Source organism: Pristis pectinata, chromosome 10 (genome assembly GCF_009764475.1).
Source record: "Pristis pectinata isolate sPriPec2 chromosome 10, sPriPec2.1.pri, whole genome shotgun sequence".
Taxonomy (NCBI): domain Eukaryota; kingdom Metazoa; phylum Chordata; class Chondrichthyes; order Rhinopristiformes; family Pristidae; genus Pristis; species Pristis pectinata.
This window is the reverse complement of record NC_067414.1, coordinates 55,089,465-55,108,587: the sequence shown is the minus strand read 5'-3', so window position 1 is coordinate 55,108,587 and position 19,123 is coordinate 55,089,465. Positions and strand designations below refer to the sequence as shown.

At 39.8% G+C, this 19,123-nt stretch overlaps 1 protein-coding gene across 1 annotated transcript in view; it reads right to left on the bottom strand.

Annotated features, from left to right (window-relative positions):
- The window catches only part of LOC127575155 (macoilin-like), a 72,171-nt gene that overhangs the window by 22,921 nt on the left and 30,127 nt on the right, over positions 1-19,123 (bottom strand). The window contains exons 2-3 of the mRNA XM_052024848.1: positions 12,318-12,459; positions 4,901-5,027 (exon numbers count right to left, since the gene is read on the bottom strand). Of these exons, the coding sequence (XP_051880808.1) occupies positions 4,901-5,027; positions 12,318-12,459 (269 nt within the window). The remainder of the gene's footprint in view (positions 1-4,900; positions 5,028-12,317; positions 12,460-19,123) is intronic.

Below are 19,123 nucleotides of genomic sequence, written 5' to 3'. Positions count from 1 at the left end.
GAGCACAGAATGTAAATAAAGTGATCATGGAGACTCTTGAATGAAATACAGCAAAGGAGAACCATATTTGTGTAAAGCCATGTATTGTGTGCAATTCTGGTCACCTACCTACAGGAAAGATATCAATAAGTTTGAAAGAGTGCAGAGAAAATTTACAAAGATGTTGCCAGAACTTGAGGACTTGAGTTATAGGGAAAGGTGGAATAGGTTAGGACTTTATTCCCTGGAGCGCAGGAGAATGAGGGGAAACCTTATAGAAGTATACAAAATTACGAGGGATATAGGTAGAGTGAATGCATGCAGCTTTATCCCCCTAAGGTTGGGTGAGACTAGAACTAAAGGACATAGGTTTTGGGTGAAAGGTGAAATATATAAGCGGAATCTGAGGGGAAACTTCTTCACTCACAGGGTGGTGCGAGTGTGGAACGAGCTACCAGCGGAAGTGGTGGATGTAGGTTCAATTGTAGCATTTAAGAGAAGTTTGGATAGGTACATGGATGGGAGGGGTTTGGAAGGATATGGTCCATGTGCAGGTAGATGGGACTGGGCAGAAGATCAGGTCAGCATGGACTAGATGGGCTGAAGGTCCTGCTTCTGTGCTGTAGTGCTCTATGAATCTTATGAGAGAAATGTTGTTGTTGTGTGCCTAAGAGGGGAAATCTTGGAAAACTGTTTTGCATCTTTGTAAAGGGAATTTTCTGACATTGAGTGTCATCTCTATCACCCTGGAACTGCAAACACTGTCAGGAAATGTTCAGAGAACTGAAGGGAGGAAGCAAGATAACATCTCAGCCACTTCCTACTTTAAATCTTGGCCATCAGCAGGAATAACACTGTTTATCCTCCAAAGTTAATAGCTGCACAAATTATCCTTCATAACAAGTATGATTAAGGTGTTCATTAATTGCATAGCTTATAATAAATGGCTGTATTTTGCAACAAGTTCAAATTCAACATAGGAATTACTTGCACACAATGCTCTGAATCCCTTTATTCACTGTAATAGGATGAAGCTAAAGCTATGTTGCACCAGCTGTCTGACACTACCTGAGGAAATTCCAATAGAAGGTGCAAACTGGAGACTTCCTCCATATCAGAGAGGAAGCACATGCACACAGACCTTAAGGATTCTCACTAGGGGGAGTTAGATTGTGCTGCTGAGTGATTTACAGAGCATAAGGAAAATGGAAGAGTGAAAGACGTGTTATCTCCTCCGCAGAGGAAGGGGCAAAGACTTTGAGTTTGCTTACTCTCTAATTCCCGGGAAAATGATAACCAATGAAGGAAGCTAGCACAGTATTTTATATTAGTTAATGCCCTCAAAAAAGGAACCCTTTGGTTAAAGAAGGTGCTCATTTAGATTAATCCAATTCAAGTCCACTTAAGAAATATGCATGATACTTTTTATTGGTCCAGCAAGAGCAGCCATACCACAGCATACCCTTCACTCTGTTGTCAGACTCAGTGCCGCCACAAAATGATTTTGATGGACTTTTACAGATTGCAGATAACATTAAGCTAAACATCTTCTGAGCCAGGCAATTTATGCAGGGGTGTCCTCTTTCCTTCACAAATCCTAAATTATATGGTATTCCCAAGTGACAATATCAGAAGCTCCCTGCCATTTACTTCAGCTACAAAATTATTTTAATAAGATATTCTCTTCAGCATAATGTAAGCAGATTTTAGATATTCATCAGGGTGAGCCTAAATTTAAAAGCAAACAGGAAAAAAAAATTTGTTTAATCAAACATTAGTTGTATAAGAAAGATTGCAATAAATCATTTCATTTTAAGATCTTTTTAAAAAATTAGATAGATTTCTGAACAACTGGACTGAAGTGTGTTGTCCGTGGCTGCTTGTTCAGAGGTCAACAATGTTCAGCCCCTCCCCCACAAATAAGCCCAGAATTGACACAGGCCCACTGAAAGTTTAGGAAAATCTGTGAGGGATGCTAATGTATTGCTGCCCTCCACAAGGAGTCCAATGGCTGACCTTGCCTTACTGGGATTTCCTACCATTATACCAGGGAATCCAGCTCTCTGATCCTACAACAGTCAATCTTAGTATAGGATCAGAGACCCCCTTTTGAATGAGGATTAGGAGTAAAGGTGTAAGTAAAGAGGAAAAATAAAACAAACCCGTCAGATATATCAGAATAATACAACTGGTCTATTGATAATAATTGATAATTGGTTCTATAGCCATATACATTCTTCCAGGTTCCATCAATGGTGCAGAAAGCTTTCCTCTGGCTGATTTTCCAGCATTAATCAGGTTTGTAGGGATATAAAATTAAACCAGGCACCTCGCTGTCCAAATCCCGCCTAATTAAACAGCAAGTACCAGTCTTATGGATTATGTGCAGGCAGAAGCGATTTAGTTCAATTTGGTATCTTGTTCAACACAGACATCATGTTCCACTCCAATACTAAAACAGGCTTTAGTGCCTGCAAGACGGCGGCCACTGTCTGTAAGGAGTTTGTATGTTCTCCCCGTGTCTGCGTGGGTTTCCTCCGGGTGCTCCAGTTTCCTCCCACATTCCAAAGACATATGGGTTAGCAAGTTGCGGGCATGCTATGTTGGCACCGGAAGTGTGGCGACACTTGTGGGCTGTCCCCAGAACACTCTACGCAAAAGATGTATTTCACTGTGTATTTCGATGTACATGTGACTAATAAAGATAGATATCTATTTGACTAGGTGGTTGCCCACCATACTCCAATAGCCTAATCCAATACTGAGTTGGACATTTCTCAGCCTTCATTCTGGTGCAGGATCTTGGTTCCAAGAAAAGGCTACAATACAAGCCAATTCCTGTACCTCAGATGTTTACTTTGATATGTGGCTTTAAAAAATGAATGTAGTAATTGCAACTAGCATTGTATTTATGCCTCTGCCTGTATTTACAGCCACAGCATTTCATAAAAATGATTTTTGAAAGTTTTGTTTAAAATGCAGCAACTTACTTTGCTTTACAAAATGCAAAGAACTTTGAACCAATTAAAATTTAAATAATTATTTTGATACTCTCACTTCCAACCATCACATTTTTCTTCTCTCCTTGATCGAATTTAACCTCAATTCAGAAGGCAAGAAAGTTATGTTTTCTTCCATCAATGCTTTCCTTAGTCACCCCAGCAGGGGTCACACTTCCTTCCCAAACTGTAATACCTTGTCCTTTACAATAACATTTTATCCATTAATTCTTTATAGTGAAAAGAAATAGATAAACTTTTAACCTGCTCCACACAAGTGTGTTTTACACTTGGAGTAACAGACACAGAGGCAATGAAATTCTCAGGCAGTTTTGTATTTGTGTTTATTTCAATTTGAAATTATGTCCCATGAAAGTAATTCTATTAGTAATGGACTTCTGCAATATTCTTGTGAGTAGACCGTTGTTATATAGTGCATTTTACCCTAGATGTACATAGGGACAGGCCTATGTGCCCCTTGATATAAAAACACAGAATAATGGAACCACTCAGCATGTCAGAAAGCACCTGTGAAAAGGGAAGCAGAGGTAATGTTTCAGGTCACAAAGCCACCAACAATTCTGACAAAGGGTCTTTTACCCAAAACATTAACTCTGTTTCTCTTTCCACAGATGCTGCCTGCTTGTGAGTGTTTCCATTATTTTCTGTTCTTATTTCAAATTTCTAGCATCTGCAGGTTTTATTTATTTTTAACTGTGCCCCTTGAGCCTGCTCTGTCTCTTGGATTGAAAAGGTCCAATTGTTTCTCAACTCCATTTACCTGGCTTTAATGCATATCACTTGATAATTTTACTCTATTGATCTCAGCCTTTTGGGAGAAAGGGTTCCATGTTTCCACGAAGCTTGATGTGAAAATGTACTTCATAATTCAATTGCAATGACCTGGATTTTATTATAAGACTGTACTCTCTAAATTGGATTCCCTCACAGAGAAAGCGGCTCAGGTTCTTTTTACTAATTTAAATACCACATTTGGAACATTCTTCAATCCTCTAACACAGGAGAATACAGTTCAAAGTTATGCAACTTAGCCTCATAGTTTAACCTTTTGAGCCCAGGCATCATTCCGATGAATTTCCAATGTAACCTGCCAAGGAGAATATCTATGAAGCTTAAAGAAAATAATGATTAAAGCCGAGGACCACTAGTAGAATAATGATAAGATTTGTAATTTGATATTTTATCTAATTCTTTTGTGATGGTTGTTGAGGAGGAAAGGATAAGTAAAGGATATTCAAATTGCCACACAAATTATGTTAATGTGATACATTATTAATTTTGTCTCCTTTTTACCTTTTAGTTGCATTCAGTTTTGAATCAATAAAGTGCTTACTTCAATTGTTTAGCTTCATTGGTCCAGGTGGCAGTTTATTCTATAAATTAACAAAGATTACTAAACTGTAAGGCAGCTGTAGCTTAAATTGCATTTTGTCATTACGTGTTTCTTACAATACAGAGGCAAGCCATTCAGCCCAACAATTCTATGCCAGTGTTTATGTTCCACACCAAGCATTTACTTAGTTCATATTCATGTTCAGTGGGTAACCACATGCCATTACGTTTTAATTAAATTGAAATGCACTTACAGGGAAGAATATATGAATTCCATTCTATGTGTGAATAATTCACTCGTATCTCAACTTACAATGGAAACATGCCAATTAAAATTTCTCTTTTTTCTAATAGAAAGCCTGCTAACATATTCATTGAAGTTCAACTTTGTAGCTTAACGCTGTTTATTAAAAAAAAATGATTGCTCTAGTTTGAAAATCCATACAGAGTAATTTAAACAAGGGTAAATAAAGCTATCTTTATGTGTCTGTGGAGGGATTTTAATTATCTGTTTGTTAACGAGCACAATTGTTCATTTTTTGGCATCTTTTGTGATTAAAATAGTTTACCTGAGTTCCAGAGGTACTGAATCCATACATATGTACTAGCAACGAAGAAAAGCCAGTGCAGTGGTATGAAGATAAAACAGAACACGTCTGAGGTAAATGCTGCACATACAAAGAGTAAGGAAATAGCCTATGAAGAAACAGATAAACATTTTATTACTATGTGAGCCCTGAGAATAGACAGTCATTCCAGTATTCTCAAAGCATAACTTTAGCAAAAATACAGAGGAACAGGAGGAAACTGCTGAACAGTTTGGCATGTGTACATTAAAAGATGTCCATTATAAGCTTCCAGTGGGAAATACAAACATCATATAATAAGTGGGATGCCTCCTGTCCTGCAAACTATAGCAAATCCAGTAGGAAACTGATGTCACCTGTTGAAACCTGGAGTGAGATTGGCACATTATAATTTCAGGTTCTTGTGACTTTGACTGCCACAGATGATCCATACACTGGTTGGAAGGAGAGTTACCTATCATGAATGATGGCATGGATCTATAATGGCTTCTCTTGGGAGGGCCATATGTACTGCTTCTTGCAAAAATGGGAATAATTGGGTCTGGACCTTATAACCCTTACAGGTTCAAGGTGGATCCCATCTTCAATCATGTGCTTCTTAAGGCTGTGGATAATCTGTGAGCTAGCTGGTGTGTGTTCATTTAAGTATTAATTTATTAATTTTATATGCTGTTGTATTCATATACCACCCAGTTGTATTGGCTGGTCACTATTGAGTGATTTAATGCATTAAAATGGCATTGGTGTCCGATTAATAAAATTCATTGATGTAATTAATGAGACTCTGTCATTTGTTGTTAATTCATTCAGGGGATGTCAGTGTTGCTGGCAAGGTCAATATTCATTGTCTGTGGGAGGTGAAGAGAGTCTTTTGAACGATTGTGGTCTACGTGTTGAAGGTATTTCTATTATCTCCTGTTTCTCAAAAACATTGAGAGCAAGAAATTCCAGAATTCTGATAGCACCAATGGACATTGACTTTCTGGTGGTAGAATTCATGGCATTGCCACATGCTATCAAAGAAGCCTTGGCAAGTTCTGCAGAGAAACTGTAAATGGTACACACTGCAGCCACAGTAAGCTGATAGTGGGAGGAGTGAATGTGATGGATTGGTGTCCATCAAGTGGCCTGCTGTGCTCTCAGTGATATCAAGCTTCTTGAGTGTTCTTGAAATGGCACTCATGAAATAAGTGGAGAATATTCTACCACACACCCGGCTTGTGCCTTGTAGATGGCTTTAATGTTTTCATGAAATGGGAGATAACATACCCATCTGCTCTTATAGTCACATTATTCATTTTGATGGTGCAGCTAAGTTTGTAATTAATACTGAACACAAAGACATCGAAGGTAATGAACAACATTGAATGTCCAGGGAACAGATGAGACATCCTCCTGCTAAAGATGGTCATTTCTTGATATTGGTGTGGCCCAAAACTTAATTGCCATTTATCAGCCCATAACTCAACATTGCCTTGGTGTTCCTGAATGTAGGGGTGGACTGCCATGTTATCTGGCAAGTTGAAACCAAACAATCCCACTTCCAAAAGTTATGATGGAAGGGAAGATCATTGATGAGTGATTGGGCTGAGGAGACTACCCTAAGCAGATCTGCACTAATATCAATTTTCTTCCTTTGTGTTGGATATGACACCGATCACTGATTCCCATTGATTCAGGGCTCCTTAATGTCATGATCTGTCAAATGCAATCTTATCAAGCATAGTCACTTGCATCTTACCTTTGGAATTTAACTCTTTTGCTTATGCTATACCAAGGTTTGTAATGAGTTTTGCAGCCAAGTAATAAAAATGGAACCCAAACAATCCAACAATGAGCAAGCTATTCATGACTAAGTGTCACTAGATATCATCTCCATCATTTTGCTGATGATTTGGAGTTGAGAGAATGGTGCTAATTTAGTGTGATCACAGAAAACCTGGACAATTTTCCACTGTTATGTGGAGATTTCAGTGGTGTTTCTGTTCTGGAACAGTACGACTGAGGGAATGTGTAGTTCTGGAGAATGCTACACAGGAGGGTTTGAACTAGATTGTCAGGGAGTGGGACTTAGAGCAGGAGCACGTCGTGGGATAAAGTAGTAGCCAGCGAGAGCAAGTTTAGTATTCTGGATAGCCAGGGACACAGTAAAGGCAGGGAACAGAATACTCAGTTAAACTGCATTTATTTTAATGCACAAGGTTTAACCCATAAGGCAGATGGACGAACTCAGAGTATGGATTGGCTGTGGAGACTGGGATGTTATTAGCCATAACAGAAACATGGCTGAGAGAAGGGCAGGACTGGCAGCTCAATGTTCCAGGATACAGAGGCTACAGGCATGACACAGGTATGGGTAAGCAAGGAGGGGTGCTGCCTTTTTGATAAGGGAGGATGTAACAGCAGTGCTGAGAGATGACATTCTTGAGGGATCATCCAGTGAGGCCATATGGGTAGAAATTAGATAAGATCTTTATTAGTCGCATGTACATCAAAACACACAGTGAAATGCACCTTTTGCGTACAGTGTGCTGGGGGCAGCCCACAAGTGTCGCCACGCTTCCGGTGCCAACATAACATGCCCACAACTTCCTAACCCGTACATCTTTGGAATGTGGGAGGAAACCAAAGCACCTGGAGGAAACCCATGCAGACACGGGCAGAACGTACAAACTCCTTACAGACAGTGGTCGGAATTGAACCCTGGTCGCTGGCACTGAAATAGTGTTGTGCTAACTGCTACGCTACTGTGACAAGAAGGGGGGATTCACACTTGTGGGGCTGTATTATAGACCCCCCCCCCCCCCCAATAGTCAGTGGGAACTTGAGCAGGTGTGGAGAGAAATTGCTCATAGTTGTAAGAATAATAGGATTGTATTAGTGGGAGATTTTAATTTCTCGGGTACTGACTGAGCCACCCAGAGTGTTAAGGGCCTGGACAGGGTAGAATTTGTGAAATATGTCCAAGAAAGTTCCCTGAGTCAATATATAATTACTTGGGAGGGTGCAATTCTGGACCTCCTCTTAGGGAACAAGGCAGGGCAAGTAACTGAAGTGACAGTCAGGGAGCACTTTCTCTAGTGACCATAATCCTATTAGTTTTAAGATAGTGATGGAAAAGGATAGGACAGGTCCACAGGTTAGGGTCCTAAACTGGTGCAGGGCTAATTTTGGGGGAATTTGGCAGAATCTCACAGAGGTCAATTGGGTTAGCCTGTTTGCAGAGGAAGGAATGAATAGCAAGTGTGAGGCTTTTAAGAGTGTGATATCAAGAGTCCAGGAGCAGCATGTTCCTGTTAGAGTGAAGGGTAAACCTGGCAAGTTTGGGGAACCTTGGCTGACGAGAGATATTGAGGCTGTGATATTGGTCAAGAAAAAGGAAGCATGCATTGGGTTTTGGAAATCGGGGACGAGTGAATCCCTGAATAACTATAAAAAGATTAAGAATACTCCTAAGAGGGAAATCAGGAGGGCAAAAAGAGGGTATGAGATGGATCTGGCAGATAAGGTTAAGGGAAATCCCAAGAGGTTCTATAGCTATATTAAGAGTAAAAGGGTGGCCAGGGAGAGAGTAGGTCCCCTTAGAGATCAGCAGGGCCACCTATGTCTTAAGCTGCAGAAGATGTGTGAGATTTTTAATGAATATTTCTCCTCCGTGTTTACTGAGGAGGAAATCATGGTTGCACAAGAGATAAGGGAAACAAGTGGAGATGTTTTGGAGAACATTCATATTACCAGGGAGGAGGTATTTCCAGCCTTACAGCACATTAAGGTGGATAAATCCCCAGCACCTGACGGAGTGCATCCTCGGACTTTGTGGGAGGCTAGAGAAGAAATTGCGGAGGCCCTTGCGGAAATATTTGCTTCATCGTTAGCTACCGGTGAAGTTTCCAAAGACTCGAAGGTGGCTAATGTTGTTCCATTGTTTAAGAAGGATAGCAAGGACAAGCCAGGGAACTACAAGCCAGTCAGCCTGACATCAGTAGTGGGGAGGTTACTGGATGGAATTTTGAGGGACAGGATCTACCAGCATTTGGACAGACAGACTCTGATTAGGAGGAGTCAGCATGGCTTTGTGTGTGGAAAGTCGTGCTTAACAAATCTTTTAGAGTTTTTTGAAGAGGTAACCAAAAAGGTAGATGAGGGTAGGGCAGTGGATGTTGTCTATTTGGAGTTTAGCAAGGCCTTCAACAAGGTCCTGCATGGTAGGCTGGTCTGGAAGGTTCAGTCCCATGGAATCTAGAGAGATCCAGTTATGTGGATTCAAAATTGGCTTGGAGGTAGGAAGCAGAGAATGGTGGTTGAAGGTTGTTTCTCAGAATAGAGACCGGTGGCTAGTGGTGTGTCCTAGGGGTGGGTGTTGGGACCCTTATTATTTATTATTTATATAAATGATTTTGATGCAAGTGCATAAGGCTTGGTCAGTAAGTTTGTGGATGACACGAAATTAGGTGTTGTTGTTGATGGTGAAGAAGGTTATCGTAGATTACAGGGGGATCTTGATCAGTTAGGGAAGTGGGCTGAGGAGTGGCAAATGGATTTCAATACAGATAAGTGTGAGGTGATGCATTTTGGAAAGTCAAACCAGCATAGGACTTGTACTATGAATGGGAGGCCACTAGGGAGTGTAATGGAACAGAGGGTCCTAGGAGTGCAAGTGCACAGTACTTGGAAAGCAGCGTCACAGGTAGACAGGGTGGAGAAGAAGGCGTTTAGCACGCTGGCCTTCATCAGTCAGGGCACTGAGTATAGGAGTTGGGACATTATGTTGCAGTTATATACATCATTAGTGAGGCTGCACTTGGAGTACTGTGTACAGTTTTGGTCACCCTATTACAGGAAAGATGCAGTTAAACTGGAAAGAGTGCAGAAAAGATTTACGAGGATGTTGCCAGGCCTAGAAGGCCTGAGTTATAGGGAGAGGTTGGCCAAGCTAGGTCTTTCTTCCTTGAAACATAGGAGAATGAGAAGGAGACCTTGTAGAAATGTTTAAAATTATGAGGCATAGATAAGGTGGATGGTAACAGTCTTTTCCCCAGGGTAGGGGAGTCCAAAACTAGGGGGCATAGATCTAGGGTGGGAGGGGAAAGATTTAAAAGGGACCCGAAGGACAATTTTTCATGCAGAGGGTGGTGAGTATATGGAATGAGCTGCCAGAGGAAGTAGTTGAGACAGGTACAATGTTATCATTTAAGGAGCACTTGGATAGGTACATGGAAGGGTGGGGGTTAGAGGAATATGGGCTGAACACAGGAAATTGGGACTAGCTAAGAGGGCACCATGGTCAGCATGGACACGTTGGGCCAGAGACCCTGTATCCGTGCTATATTACCCTATGACTCTAATGTTGTCAGCACTACAGCTGGGGCTTTTTGAGGCCAGTGTGCTCAACCAATTCTAGATATAATGTGTAATGAATTAAATTGGCTGAAGACTGGCTCCTGCAATAATGGAAATCTCTAGAACAGGCAGATTTGGATCATCCATTCATCACTTCTGGCTCCTTGCAATTTACTTACATGTACTGTGCCTCACCTTCACTGAAAAAAGGTATGTTTGTGAACTCTTCTCCTGGCATTAGTTATTTAATTGATCACCTCCAGCCATAGCTCCAAGCTTTGATCTAATCTGTGGGACCACCTAGCACTGTGAAGAGCCTGCAGCTGTGCTATAATTTCACCAACTTCACAGCTTACTTTTTAGTACACAAGTGCTGCTCCTGGCACTGTTCAAAACACATTTCATTGATCCAAATTTGTTGACGATGAGGAATTCGCCAGGCCATGAGAATATAGGTGGTGGAGAGGTACAATTTTCTAGTTGTTGATGGTACACATGAATGTTCTGTTTTGAGGCAGCAGATATCGTCTGAATCTATTCCATTTGACCCCAGAAGGACTGCATGATGGTCACTTCTATGTCTGTAGGGCCCTGTATGAAGTCACTTGTTTCTTGGCATATTTCAATGATTTGGCCTTGATTGTAAAGGCTACAGTTTAAGTAGTTTGCTGATGAAACTAAGAATAGGAGTGTGATTGATAGTGAGGAAGAAAGTGGAGCTACAAGGAGATATCAATGATCTGGTTTGACAGACACAAAAGTGGCAAACAGAATTCAACCTGGAGAAGAGTGAGGTAATGCGTTTGGGAAGAACAAACAAGGCAAGGGAATACACAATAAATAGTAAATACCAAAAAGTGTAGGATCCCCCTTCATCCTTCTGAACTCCATCGAGTTCTCACCAGTGTTCTACAGAGGAACACATTCATCAGATGAAGGAAGGCAGGAGGTAGTTAGTGTTGGGCATATTTGGTCTAATATCATAAGACTTCAGAGTCAGTGTTGAAGACTCTCACAGCTACTGCTGCCTGACCAGTAATAGATTTGTTTAGTCTGTGAGGTAGGATGTACTCTGGGATCATGATGAATAATGCCTCTGTTTAACATGGAGTGGTACTGATTCACCAGCTGAGGGAGGATGATAATCAGTACCTGAAGCCACATTTAATTTGAAGTCATGAGAATTCATGGGATTCAGAGTCAAGTTTGCAGGGTATAGCAAAGGTCAGGATATACCCACTGATAATGATGTAAGAATCTGGAACATTGTTTGAAAGGAATAGTTTTGCGAGTCTGAATACATCAAGCTGTTTTATTTGACTAATCACTGGGATACGTTTTCAAGTTTTGGCACAATTCCACAAATGTAAAGAAGATGAAGGCTGGACTGCGGTGGATGTGTCTGTCATGTTTGAATCTAGTGCACAAGTTGAGGCAAGGTTATAGCTTTGGGCCAATACTGTGACAAAGCTTGTGAAAGTTCAGATAAAATGATGGAATGCAGGACTTCTGGATGGTGCAAGTTAAATTTAGGCATGTCAGATTTGTAACATAACTTATTCTGAAACAATTTTAAAATAATTATTGAGTTTCAAAAACCTAAAGTTAACAATCTTTATAAGTAAAACAAGATCTAGAAGGAAACCAGCAGACTCAGAACAAGAATGTTGCAACTGAAGCACTATACAAGTGGAAATTTCTTTTAGAACCAACATGCTTTTTTGTAAAACAAATCCACTATCCCTCCCCCTCCTTGTAATTTGACAATCAGCATCTTTGTAGATGATTTACCAATAAATATCATCTACTAAGAAATGCAAGCTGTTTTATTTTAGTTTTTCCACACTGAATATTGTAACTAATAGCCGTGGTTTCTTTACTAGGATTACAAAAACGCACCATTTAACTATACTTAGCATCAGATCCGAGCGTTAGTTTAATTTTGAATTATTTTACCAGTGGCAAATATAATGTCACATATAGAACCCTGAGCAGGGAAACAACATTCCTTTGGAATCTTCATTCGATATATAAAGGCCCAAATATAAATTATACTTACAAGGCCCTGACATCGAGAGGAATCGTACACCCCTTTGACAAATAGCCAACCTGGCCATAAATATTCAAATCGAAGTTCAAGGATGAAATCTGCCAAAAGTATCAGTGTCCAGACCACAAGGAACTTCAGAGAGGTGAATACACTATAAAATCACAAGAGAATAAATTATTCATAAGATTCAATTACAACCCCGACAGTAATGCACCATTTACAACCACACACTGAATGATAATTAAAGGGATCAGTTTCTGTTTCATCTTGAGTTCTGGGCAAAGCAGGCCCAGAGCTTATTTGAAATGATCTGACATGCTTTTAGAACCTATTTCCATCTTTTCAGTTTGCCACTCAACTCCACAATCACAAGGGGAAAGTATAATACTTCACAGTAATGGAAACAAGGAAGAATCTTGTCACCCCGTATGTTTATTGCCCATCCTAACTCCAGCTTTCCATTATACCACACATCCTGAAAAGTTAAGTGCAATACTTTACAGCAACAGAAGTGAGATCCAATAAAGTATTCCCATTTTATGAGTGATTGTTGCAAAGAAAGCAGCCCATAAAGGGATAATTTTATGTGAATTTCATTGTCTTCTGCTGGACCTCTCTGTTTCTGACCCTATGTTAACCCAATACCATATATTCCTGCTCACTGCTCAGCCCTGGCACCTGACCCCGCACCATCCCAGCTAGATCCACTTGCTATATGTTAAATATCTGACTGGAGGAATTGTGGTAAGGTCATATGTATATGGGCAACCTACTCCAATTGCAACAAAATATTTGTTATATTCATTAATAGTTTAATGAAATGGTGGAAAACTAATCTGGCTACTTACTTGAAATACCAACACAAAATTACAGAATGAGAATTGAACTACTATATCAAGTTCATGTTTATTGTTGTCATAGTCATACATATACGGTATAAATGCCATGAAAATTAGCTTTCTGCAGCAACCTCACAGTACATTACAAACATGACAAACCTAAGTAATTATTATGCCAAAGTACATACAGATGAGTGTGCAAGTGTGTGTGTGTATATGGAGAAAGAGAGAGAAGGAGAAAGGGTGAGAGAAATGAAAACATAAAATTTAACATCAAATATAAAAATGTAATTTGTCCGGTTGAATCTTTGAACAAATTTACCAAAATATGGAGCATTAATAGAAAATTACTAACTTTGGAAATAAAACTAATCTGAAGTCAGCATTTAATAAATATGGGAAAGGTACAATAGACTCCTATTTTAAGATGACATTCTATTTTAAGATGACATTTGGGAGGTCTTTGACAGTGAGGGTCTCTGCAAGGATGCTGGGGGAACAGGCAGGTTTAGGGTGAATGGTATTCCTGGACTGAAAGCATTGAGCTAATGGTTACCTTTTGGTGTCTTAATTCAATTATGTCCTATTTCCATACCTTGTGCACTCTTTTCACACGGCAGGGAAGGAAGTCCCTCTTCAACATAATTATTATCAGCTTCAGGAAGCAACAAAGCTTCCTATATTACAATATTTCTAAGCCACAAAATTGGGATTTTGTGGAGACTGCAGATTCCACAATAATAGGTCCCAATATCAGTTTTTTGGCCTGGGCCATCAGTGCCAAGTGCCATGCTGCTCACTCCTGCACACACTCACTCTGGTCTGGAATGGAGAGAGATACCAGCAACAAGGTGGAGTGCACCGAGGGACCTGCATCCAGAGGCCTGGGTCAGTTATTGTCAGAAAGCTGGATAACTAGTCGATGTGTGTAAGTTCTGATGAGTCATCCTCCATTACAGGTGAGGAGCAATCAGTGGGGATGATGAGACCTTCTCCTGGGGATGGATTGGGCTGAGTGTTGGGGTGACACAACTCCCAGTCCGGGTGCAAGAAGGAGGGAGACAGCTGTCATCCCCTCTCAACATCTCCGTGCCCTCGGTGCCGAATTCCAAGTGTCACACCGCTTAGGTGGAGTTGCACTCCTGCGTCCATCCTCCTTGAGGTTAGGAGACTGGATATATACACAGAATTCCAGGTACAATCTGACCAGGGCCCTCCATACAATTTTGGTAAGATATCTTGCATGTCAATATTAATTAATTCATGAACAAGGACACAGGGTACTTCTAAACACCAATACCATTCAATCTCTCATCATTTAAAGATACTCTGCTTTTCTATTTTTTCCTACTAGAGTGGATGACTTCACATTTTTCCACATTATATGCTATCTGATGTGTCCTTGCCTATTGACCAAATCGGATTACATACCCCTGAAGTTCTCTGTAGCATTTTCAAACCCATCTAGCTTTGTATCATTCACAAATTTGAATGTATTATGCGTGATCCCTCATTCAAATCATTCACACAGACTACCAACAGCTGGGTTCCAACACCAAACCTGTGACATCTCACTGGTCGCACCTTCCCAATCCAAAAATGACCTACTCTCTGTTTCCTGTCTATTAACCAATCTTCAATCCATGCCAGTATATTACCCCCAATCCCAGGTGCTCTACTTCTGTTTCATAATCCCTTGTGTGGCACCTTATCAAAAGTCAAACTCCTAGAACTCTTTAAAAAAAATGTCATTTTGTCTCATTCATTAATTGACATTGACTCTGCCCAATCCTATTAAAATTTTCTTTTTGCCCTGTTACCACTTCTTTAATAACAGATTGCAACATTTCCCCTACTATTGGGTCAATTGGCCTGCAGTTCCCTGATTTCTCAATACTACTTATTCACTAATGCTAATTTCCTTGAGCTCCTCATTTACTCCAGATGTGTTGCTCTCCAGAGGTGTTTTGTGTTTTCTGCCATATTCCCTAACATTCTTTCTCTGTTTCAATCTGTAAGGGACCCATTTTTTTTTTGTGCTAATCTTTTTACATATTTATAGAAGGTTTTCATAATTCTTGCTTGATTGCTTTCATATCCTACATATCCTTTCTTTATCAATGTTATGCTCCTCCTTCACTGAATTCTGAAATTTTCCTCAGTTTACTGCTTTTCTTGGCATCATTATTAGCCATTCTTTTGATCTAGCTCTATCTTTAACTTCTCTTGTTAGACGTGATTGGACCACCCTGTTGTGTCTTTGTGTTTTTAGGGGATACATATTTGTTGTAAACTTTGCACTAGTTTTTTTAAATATGGGCACAGCAGTTAGTGGTGCTGTGTCACAGCTCCAGGGTCCCAGCTTTAATCCTGAGCATGGGTGCTGTCTGTGGATTTTCACATTCCCTCCATGACCATGTGCATTTCCTCTGGATGCTCCTCTTCTTTCCCACATGCCAAAGATGTGTTGGTGACTACTGTAAATTACCCTTAATGTAGGTTAATGGCAATAGGGATCAAAGAGGAGTTGATGGGCATGTGCGAGAGGGAATAAATTGCGGAGGTACACAGAAATAAAGAGGGATTGGGACTAAAGAGATTGCTCCCTGTTGGCCATTGCTTGGTAATGGTCAGACATTCTATTGCTATATCTCAAATCTACCAGAGCCAACACATGCCTTACACCTCTGTGGTTTTGGACCAAATGTTATTGATGAACTTTCAATGGTATTATGATAATTCTTCCCTAACGGACCCTTAAGTACAAGATTATTAATTAATCCTTGTATCATTACACTAGATCTAAAATATTGTGTTCCTGAGTTGCTCCTTCAGCACATTGACCTTGTATACACTCCATGAATTCACTTTCCATTTTATTACTGCTAATTTGATTTGCCCAATTTATAATTGGATTAAAATTCCCCTATGATTATTGTATCACTATAGTTACATGTGAATCTAATTTCCTGATTTATACTAAGCTCTCTTTTAGTACAACTGTTCAGTTGCCTAAAGACAACTCCCGCCAATGTTTTCTGCCCCTAACCATTTCTTAGCTCCATCCAAATTGATCCTTTTTCTAGATTTTCCTTTTTCTATCAGGAATACCCATCCTCATTTTCTCTTTTTCTTCTCTCCTCTGAGATGTAAGTCTCCTACAATATTTAATTCCATTCCTTAGTCACTTTGCAGCCACTTGTATGCAAAAGATTTGGATCTCTGTAGGTCTTAAGTGGGATTTGCAATCATTTTCATGTAGTATTTTAGCACTGGTAATCTCAAAGGAACTTGTGTTCTAAAGCCAATTCAAAATTGATGATATTCAGAGAAAAACTGAACTTGCAGTGCCACATTCCTCTCTCATTATGTAAATTGAAACTCTGTAAAGAATGTGCTTGTACTTGTACAGAACTCCATTCAATGGAGATTACATTTTTAATTTTGCCAAAAACGCAGTAGGCACTTTGTTAATACAAATAATAATATTTGTTAATGGACATGTTAATATATCCAAATGAAAATATTTTGTTTTCTTTTTTTAAGAAGACATGTAGTTTAGCACATTTATTAGAAGAGTAAAGGAATTTCATATGGAGGTGCTTATTACTAATGCCTTATAGTGGAATTTCAATTCTGAAGTTTAAATGTTTAGAACACCTGGCCATTTGAACATTTACTTTTTTTACTGGCTAAAATTGCAACCTTTGTAATATTAAAGTTGTGTCAGACAGACTCCTTAGGATGGTTTTACAAAGCCTCTGTTAAACCAAATCTAGGATGAGTTTGTTGACCTGTTACAAACTGTACACACTAACCAGCCTCATCAATCTGTAGAAGACAAGCTAGTGTAAAACTCTACGAAGATTTAACTGTTACTTCCCCACATCTCATGCATTTCAGCAGAATCCAGAATTGACTGGGAACTAATATCCGACAATGTGTTGCATTATACTTGTCAATTTTGATTCAAGTTTCTCTGGTTTCACAGCCATACTGCTGGAGTCAAGTCAAATTAAATAACCTGGTACATGAAAAGATTCAGTAGAAAAAGTTGTCACTCAAGTTGTTAAGCTTAAGTTCTTGTTGTACAGCAGTTTCAGATACAATGATCCAATCACACTGTTTATACATTTGGGCATTTGAATTTAGTAGATTGAAATATCCAAGTAATGGACTGAATCTTGTTGGCCGTTGCTGACATTTCCCAACGGAGCCACCAGTGTACAGCCAATTGGAGGGAAGGTCAGTTGGGAACGTGTTCCATCATTGGACTCCATAAGTCCCTTTGATCCAAGACAGCCTGGCAAAGGATTGAAGGCACCGTCTATTTCAGTGAGGTTTTCTCTGCCTGCAAAATGGAAAAGGTATTTTTTTAACTAATTTACTTTATTCTAATGTTTATAATTATATCTAAGTTCTTTAATGCACTATATATTCTTAAATCACTGTTTTAAGTTATTAATTTTGTTGGTTTTTAATTGTCAGTGAATGTCAGTAACACTTATAAACCGTTAAAAAGCCTCATGGTTTTGGCAAAAGCCAAAGCTCCACCCACCACACTGGCTTTCATTCATAGATTGTCAGGGTGTATCAGGCTGGAGCCTACGCATTAGTATCTGAGGTCCAGTCATCACTTGAACCTCGCTGCCTGACTTGAGATATTTTTGACTTAACAGCCAACAAAATCATCCTTCAGACTACAAACCAGATGGAACCCCATCCACTACCAAGATTCATTAGCCTCTTCCACCTGGTTCTATCTGCCCATCACCCACATACTTATCTATCTGCATTTCTTCTCTCTTAGTTCACCTTTCCTATCCCCTCCCTCATCTGGTTCCATCTGTCCATCATCCCTCCCTTAACTAATTCCACCTATCACCTACCTTTGTCTCAGCGCTCCCCTTCCCTTCCCCCACCTGGCTCCATCTACCCATCAATCCCCCCTCCTCCCCAGCGCCCCCAATCTGGTTCCACCTATGATCTACCAGTCTTGCCCCTTCCTCTCACCTCATTATACTGGCTATCTTCCCTCTACACTCTCAGTCCTGATTCAGGGTCTTGACCTGAAATGTCAACCATCCCTTTGCCTCCACGGGTCTGCTTGACCCACTGAGTTCTTCCAGCAGTTTATTTGTTTGCTCCAGATTCCAGCACCTGCAGCCATTTGTGTCTCTGCCTTCATTCTGTTACAGTCCTCTGAGTTGTATTTCAGTCACCACAGCAAATAAAGAGGTGGCTACTGGACAAGAGGGTTATCTGCAGATCACATAGCTCATGACATGGCTCAGCACTCATACAGAGAATGCAACGTAGCCTCAAAGACTACAAACAAGCAATCTGGGGGCCTATTAGTGCAATCGATAAACACTGCATATCCACTGTATTGGAAGGATTTTGACCATTTCAGATGTGAATAGAATGTCAGATAATTTAAAAGCAATTCAGCTTTTCAAACATAAAACTTTAAATAAGGCAAAAGGTTTGCAGAAAGGTTTCACTACAATAAAACAAAACACAAAGTGGATAGACTTTATTAGGCAAAGTGAAAGTGTAAAATGTGTTTTCTTTTAATATTATTACATAACTATAAGCAGATTTGATCAAACTAAGTGACTATGATATAATGATGGTCTCTATAGTTACCTAACTTTCATATAAATAGCTATATGCCTCTGACAAAGATTGCATTATCTAACATTAACTGACACCCTTGACACAATTGAAGAAAACCTTTTGCAAAAAATAGATGACCATTCCAAGTCACAAGGGGCTACACAAGTCCTGTAACTGTACAGGTAGATATTGGACAGTGAGAGTCAACTCCCACACAATTAAGATAGACCAGATATGAGAGGAAATAATTCTATTAATTCCTTCTGAGAATATGGGTGTCACTAGCAAGACCAGCATTTACTGTCGAAACATACTTTCTCTTCTGCCTTCTTCCTAAATCTCTGCTGTTAGTATGGT